The sequence below is a fragment of the Macrosteles quadrilineatus genome, unplaced genomic scaffold (genome assembly GCF_028750875.1).
Source record: "Macrosteles quadrilineatus isolate MER2022 unplaced genomic scaffold, UCM_ALF_1.0 Scaffold_8__2_contigs__length_117827958, whole genome shotgun sequence".
NCBI classification, from domain to species: Eukaryota; Metazoa; Arthropoda; class Insecta; order Hemiptera; family Cicadellidae; genus Macrosteles; species Macrosteles quadrilineatus.
The window spans coordinates 89,295,156-89,302,063 of NW_026542601.1; the positions used below are offsets into that span (position 1 = coordinate 89,295,156).

General features: G+C 35.1%; 1 protein-coding gene across 1 annotated transcript; it reads right to left on the minus strand.

The window, feature by feature from the left end:
• Positions 1-25: 25 nt before the first annotated feature.
• LOC128999790 (coiled-coil domain-containing protein 43) lies at positions 26-6,527 on the minus strand. Its single transcript, XM_054426468.1, has 4 exons — positions 6,362-6,527; positions 4,905-5,126; positions 3,598-3,767; positions 26-2,024 (listed from the first exon to the last, which is right to left on the minus strand). The coding sequence occupies exons 1-4, from the start codon at positions 6,524-6,526 to the stop codon at positions 1,952-1,954; spliced, it is 630 nt and encodes a 209-aa protein (XP_054282443.1). The 5' UTR covers position 6,527; the 3' UTR covers positions 26-1,951.
• Between the last annotated feature and the right edge of the window lie 381 nt (positions 6,528-6,908).

Here is a 6,908-nt window from a genome sequence, read left to right on the forward strand (position 1 = left end):
AGGATCAATAAATTCTCAAAACAAATTGTTTTTCAAGTTTTATTTACAATCATTTCTTGTTAGGTTGGGTAGATTACAGTTTTTATATTTATGTCAGGACTCAGACTATAACTTTACAAACATTTAACATTCTAACTAAACCAGGTAATGCACATTTCTGTACTTATGGACATTTCTTCAATATTATATTATCACTGTATAATGAGTTATGATCCCAATAACTTAAAATTAACCTAATTTTCAAATTTCAAGCCGGATGTTATAAAATAAATAATGATCATTAAAGGAAGATACACATTAAGATGTCATGTTTGGTTAGCCTCTATTTTACATTGAAACTCTGCTATGAATAGTTTCTACTGGAAATTGGAATTTAAGTGTACAGTGTTTCAAAGATCAAAACAAAATATGCAGGGTTAACAGAGTGGTTATGCAGCCTGAGTTGCCACTTTAGACTTTGGGATGGATATTGATGTAGATAAGAGGTTTTTTCTGAGTGTGTGTATGTGTCACTGTTGGTTCCAGCTGAATGCAAAAACAACAGAACAGCCTGAGCTGAAAGTTTACAGAAGGGTAGACCAAGTACCCAGCAAACAAATCTATTCATGTCTTTTAAATACCCACAAGCTACAAAACCTTCCACACAGTTTTCAGTTGGTGCTTTTGGGTTGAATTAATAGAAATAGAATTAATAGAAATTAATAGAATTTTGGGTTGAATTGATAGATCTTTATGGCAACAAATAAAACCTCATAGTTTGAATTTGCTGTATAATTTGTTAACATTTAGATATTTATAATAACTATACTCCGTCACAAAATTCAGGCAATTTGAGAGGAAGCTCCCCCCCCCCCCAATTTGATGTACTTAATATATATGGCGCACAGCTGATTTATATTTTGGCAAACCTCAGCTGTTGAGCTAGTTTTATAGGTAGGTTCAAGTTGAGGGGATAGATTTCTTCCACTAAAATGTTGTGAACAAAGTATAAGGTCACGGTCACTAAAACTACAAGCCTGGTTATTTTGTAGTGTTATTTAATTTTGATAATGTTTTAAACTCTAAACAAAATGGTACAACCTCCAATGCTGTAAACATTACAAGCACCTTGGCTTATCGACTAATGGGACAAAGTATGTGTCACATAGCTGATACCGTTTGTTTGTTCATGCAATAGATTTCTAATATCACAGCTTTTGTTTTAATCGGCTCTATTTGATGGCAAAGGTGGAATAGCCAAGCAAAGTTGCATTATATGTTGAGGAGCCTTAAAAACTTATCTTTTGGGATGTCATAGGTGTGGCTAAACACGATTAACTTGTGGCAGCTGACTCATGAACAAGATAATTGGTTGAGATGCAATGTTAAAAACGGCTACATTTGAGATGACAAGAAAAATCTGTTCCTATGAATAAACATTTTGACAACATTTATAAGTAAGATATATTACAACCACCGAATTGAAATAATGGAAGTAAACAACTGATAGGAACACTTCCTGTTGAGATCATAGTATAAAATGGTAGGCTATATATCACGAGAGAAATAATCTATACAAATTTTCAATATAAAAAAATAATCAAAGAATCTTAGACATTAGTCAGTTTTAGAAAATGATTAAAAATCAAAACTTCCCAGCTGAAACTGTTGATTGAACTCTTCAGGAATTTTATGTGTATTTTAGAGAGATTATATTTCAATACTCAAATCTTCCGACTCCTCGCCAGTTTGAAGATTTCCAACACTACTGTATGTAGGACTGTGCAAACACATTTGTGCAGTTTGCCATACTGGTTAAGGTAAAGAGTTTGACCTAACTCCTGTCAGTTAAATGCTTTAATACAGTCAGACTGTAGTTGTATTTACTGAACAGCCTACAAGAGTTCATGATAATAAATAGATAACACACACATGACGGGTTACATTTAACTCCATGCAAGATGGTTCTCTGCTACCTGCGACGCTCACCCTTCTGTGTCTTGCGTTTATCTTTCTTCTCCTGCTGTTGTTGTTTTTGTTTTTCTCTGAAATGGTAACTGCATTATTACACAGAGCATGATTTTTCAATCACTGAATGTAAATTATTAAATAGGTTTAACATTTTAAAAATAAAAAATGTATAAAGTTTAGCTGTACTTAATTTCTTATTGTACCTAGAATCATAAATATTTTGAGATACCGTAACTAGATTCTCATTTAGTGCCTGATATATTTAATTAGCTAGTCAATTAAAAACAAATGAATAATACAAATGGAATAGTCAAAATAATTTGTTAAGTTGTCAGTAGTGGTTCATTTATGATAGTTGTATTCATTCATGTTAAAGCCAATCAGATGATGACAGCCTTACAATGGGTGAATTGCAGGCATGGCATCTGAGGAGGCTGTCTATCCCTGAGTACCAAGTTACCTACTTTTATTGCTTTATTTTACATTCGTGATGTGTCTTTCTCCAGACTAAAACTCAAAAAACCGCTAAAACATTGGAAAAGCTATGGCAGCAGCATTTTTGATGATTCCCTGTGATTTTTGCAACATCGTAATTCATTCCTGCAATGATGATTTTCTTGGTGGGCCCTCTTGACTAGACATGATGAAAATAGAACTAATGGAACGCCGTTGGTGAGTATTGCCCAGCCACAGGCTATTGGTGGTGGTTTAAAGAAATTGAAATTTCCCAGTCCAATTCAAATTTATGGACCTTTTCCCTGTCATAAAAATTCATATAGGCTACCATTCCCACCCAGGTTTCACAATCGGATGGGCACCCTTGATAGTAAGTAATACAGTAAAATTAAAATTATCCGCATCAATTTTGAATGGTAAAAAGAAATTTAAAAATAAAGAAAATAACAAAGGCTTTTCACTATAAAACACTTGTGACATATTTTTGCAGGGAACATTGAGTCATTCCTTCTTTTCCCTGATCATGGTCAATTGCTACGTCCTGTCACCGAGATTAGCTGTGTGATATAGTGACGTATTTTCTATAACTTATTCTAAATGCAATTCACTTAGGCCTGCTTTCTTTTTATATAACATTTCAGTTATAGTAGGCCTAACTTGTCAGTAAAACTCTTAATTGTTAAATGTTAGGTGATGTTTTGTTGCTTAATTCCCAAGATATACACGACCATCAAAATTTCTGCATTTCTGAATCTGCCCAATTTCTAATGAATATGGATAAGTTAGTTGATGTTATCCTGTTTATAATTTAATTTACAATTAAAAATCAATTAAGTTACTTGCTAACAATATGATATTTAAGTCATAAATGTCTCCCTAGATTTTGGATTTGCCTATGGAATTGGAATAGCCAAAATGTTATGACTGGAAGACTTATGACAGTTATAACAATAATGCTGCGATGTACCACTAATGTACCTTTCAGTGAGTGGGTGGTGAAGGAAGAATGATATATAAATGGGTAGGTACAAAAGCTCTAGGTAAATATACACAAAATAAAAAATTATTCAAACGTGTTTTATAACTCTTTGGAACCCTTAAACTTAGTAATAGCTACGGCTTAAATGTTGTTAAATAATTTGCAAGATGAAGAGAAAAATTTATGGAACAGAAGTTAAGTATATTTTGTACCTATCTTCTTTATCCTTTTCTTTCTTTTTCTGGCTGTCTAATTTAGCTCTTTCCCTTTTCTCTCGCTCTGCCTGATGTACAGACTGAGCATTTGTGTTTTTGAATAAACCATTTTCCTTCCCTTCGTTACCTCCACCATCGTCCTCCTCCCCGCTTTCTTGATCAGAGGTCTGGAAAATAATATGAAAGACTGCATTAACCCTCCAAGTGTCCATAGTATTGGTATTAATGTCCGCCCATTTATTGCGCAATCGCAGGGTTTTATTAAAATATATCTTAGAAACTTAAAAACAATGTAAAGTATAGGCCTACTGTTTTATATATCATTTTGTTCGGGAAATGATGGGCTTCATTGTAATATAGGCTATAAAACATTACAAAAAAATTTTCAACAATTTTTGTGGGGTTAACATTTCTCAAAAATTATAAAATAAATGAAAAAAAATGTATATGTTTGCGCTCAATAAATTTTTTTAATTTATAAGTCTACAAAAATTTTAAAATAGCCACTTTGTTCTAAATTTTATAAGGATTACAAAAATATAATAATATAAGGAAGCAAATTTGCAAATAAATAAGTTATGGGTGAAAAACAGATTTCGTACATTTAGCGTTAGCTAAGAATGCATAGCCTAACCATAGCTAGGAATCTGGCCGATAATTTACATCAATATCACTACCTACTTCTTCATGATCATCAACCAGCCCTTCAAAATCACTTATATCTTCTTATAATGCACCACGTATATCACTACTTTTTATTTTTAACACTAAAACAATTATAAACGTAATAAAACACATCAGTCATCGGTACGAGGTTAACCAAGTTGTTTACAAATACGGACGTCAGCTGTCTGCTACAATATTTTCGGAACTAAAATGAAAAGGGTCTAGAAACAGACATCAGGAGAAAGCTTAGAATCTGCCGAAAATAACGATACCAATCTCCATCCAGTTCAATCTGATTCAGTCAGTCCCAGAGCCTTCACCGTAAACGATGTTTGTGTGTCGCAAAAGCGACACATAACACCACGGTGGGTGTGTTATGCGTCGATTACGAGACGCTTAACACTCGGAGGGTTAAGGTTGCCCAACATGCAAAATCATTCATATAGGAAAAACATGGTTCAATACCTAACAGAGTTCAGGCCTCTAAAATTCCAGAGTTTCAGAAGAAAACTGTTCAAAAATAAGAAACCAATTTATGTCATCTCAAGTCAATCTGAATATATCTGTACTTAGTAAAAGAATTAAGTGTCTCAAAATAATCAATAGGCCTAGTTTACCAAAACACAATGCAAACATACCTGACTATATTGTGCTAAAATAGCTTCCCTGATCTTTCGTTCCTCCTCTGTGTAGCTACGCTGTACAGTAGTTGGACGCACGTTAGACTCCATCAACTTTGCCAATTTTTCTTCCACATTTTCCATAGGGGTAGGGGTGCTGACCTTATTGGAAGCAATGTTTAACTGGCAAGCCTTCCAGCGATCAAGGATCTCTTGGCAATGAAAAGGAATATCTGTTTCCTACAAAATCAGAAGGCCTATATTAAAGTATAATATCTGTAGCTTAATGTGTCACAGGTCAGTCAAGTCACAGTCAACAAAAGTATTCTTTAACACGTTCGCTGCGGCCCATCAAATGGCAGACTTAGCCCCAGTGCGGCACAGCCCGCAGCGTCAAAAAAACCCTATTGCCGGGTGATTGCTTTCAAATTTCGGTATGACGAATAGTAAATAAAGTTCGGTGATGTCCTGCTTCATGATAAGAGTCAACATAGTTTGCTTAACACCCATAGTTTGCTTAACAAGCAGCACTGCTTGGAACGTAGCCAGTCCCATTGTATTGCCAATTGGAGGGAGAAAGAAGGGACAACAAGTAGATTTTTAAGTTTGCCAGATGGGGATTTTAGGGGAAAATTTTACTACCAAACTATACCACAACCAAATGCAAGTCACCCACTGCACACTAACGTGGTATAGGTCCGCCTTCGACTGACACTAGAGCAAAAACGGAGATGTAAGTACAAAAGGCATTGCCGAGCATATCCGATCGGTTACGGCAGCATCTGAACACCGCTCGGCCCGTATTCGATCAGATACGCCTGCAGTGAACTTATTAATGGATTTTCTATTGCGCTATCTACACTCTTCCGGCATATCAATTTCCGGTCAGTCAATTTCAGATTTATTCCCACTTGTTCGGACGCCTGACTGACGTATATTTAAGGCTAGAAAATATTGTTTTTGTAAATTAAAATATTGTGTTAATATTTTAGATAGCCTACTGTTTGAAACAATCAACAAGATAAGTTATATGATGAACATTTGATAGAGTATTACGTTTTGGTTACCGGTAAACATTTTTCACTATAACATCATTGTAACTAAAGTGACGGAAGACTGACTGAAACCAAATGACTGACAGTTTGACTGAGAAATTGCGGATGTGACTGAGACTGGGCTGTGACGGGGCTGATATGTGTGAATCAACCTTTATTACAATTAATGTTAATCAACTTAAATAAGAAATAAATCTTTGACAATTTTAAGGGGTTATTTTAGTGAAAATCCGGCCAGGTAAATGGAAATTAGCTTAGTAGGAAAATTGCTTGCTACCGCAGGGGTATTTTAAAGAACTTAACAGCCAAATTGACGAAATAGACAAAAACCTGGCAAGATAAGACTGTATCAAGTTACAATGGGCCTAGATGGATATGGTTGGAATAAAATCAACATAACCTAACTATTCATCTTCTTACCGTAATTTCAGATAAAATGCCCTCAAGAGCTTCAGTTTTTTCTTCAATGGTTTCATCACCTTCTAAGATTCCTTTAATGTAGCTACCAAACACACCTTCGTCAGTATTTAATTCTTTTAATTTAAAACCTAACCAGGATTCAAAATCGTCTTCTAGGGCAGCCATCTTTTTCTTGGATATGTCCAGTCCCAGTCCATCAGTATCAGTCCATCTATTGCCAACATGCCAACATAAGAGGTTGTTTTTAAATTGAACTACATACACTGTTTATATAATTTGGTTTATACTTTTTTATCTCATAAATTTCATAAACTTGGCAAATGTATTTATTTTATACTAAGCTTATATTTTACTAAGGCCCGGTTCACACAAACGACAAACCTAGCAGACTAGGCTTGGACTGGGTAGCGGACCACAGGATCAAAAATGGAGCCGTTCACACGAGCCTAGGACGCCGACTAGCTAGCTAGTCGTGTCGTGTTCGAGCTTGATGTCCCAAAACCTAGTCGGGCCCCGCTTCCCAGTCCGTCGTGGCCCAGTCGAACTG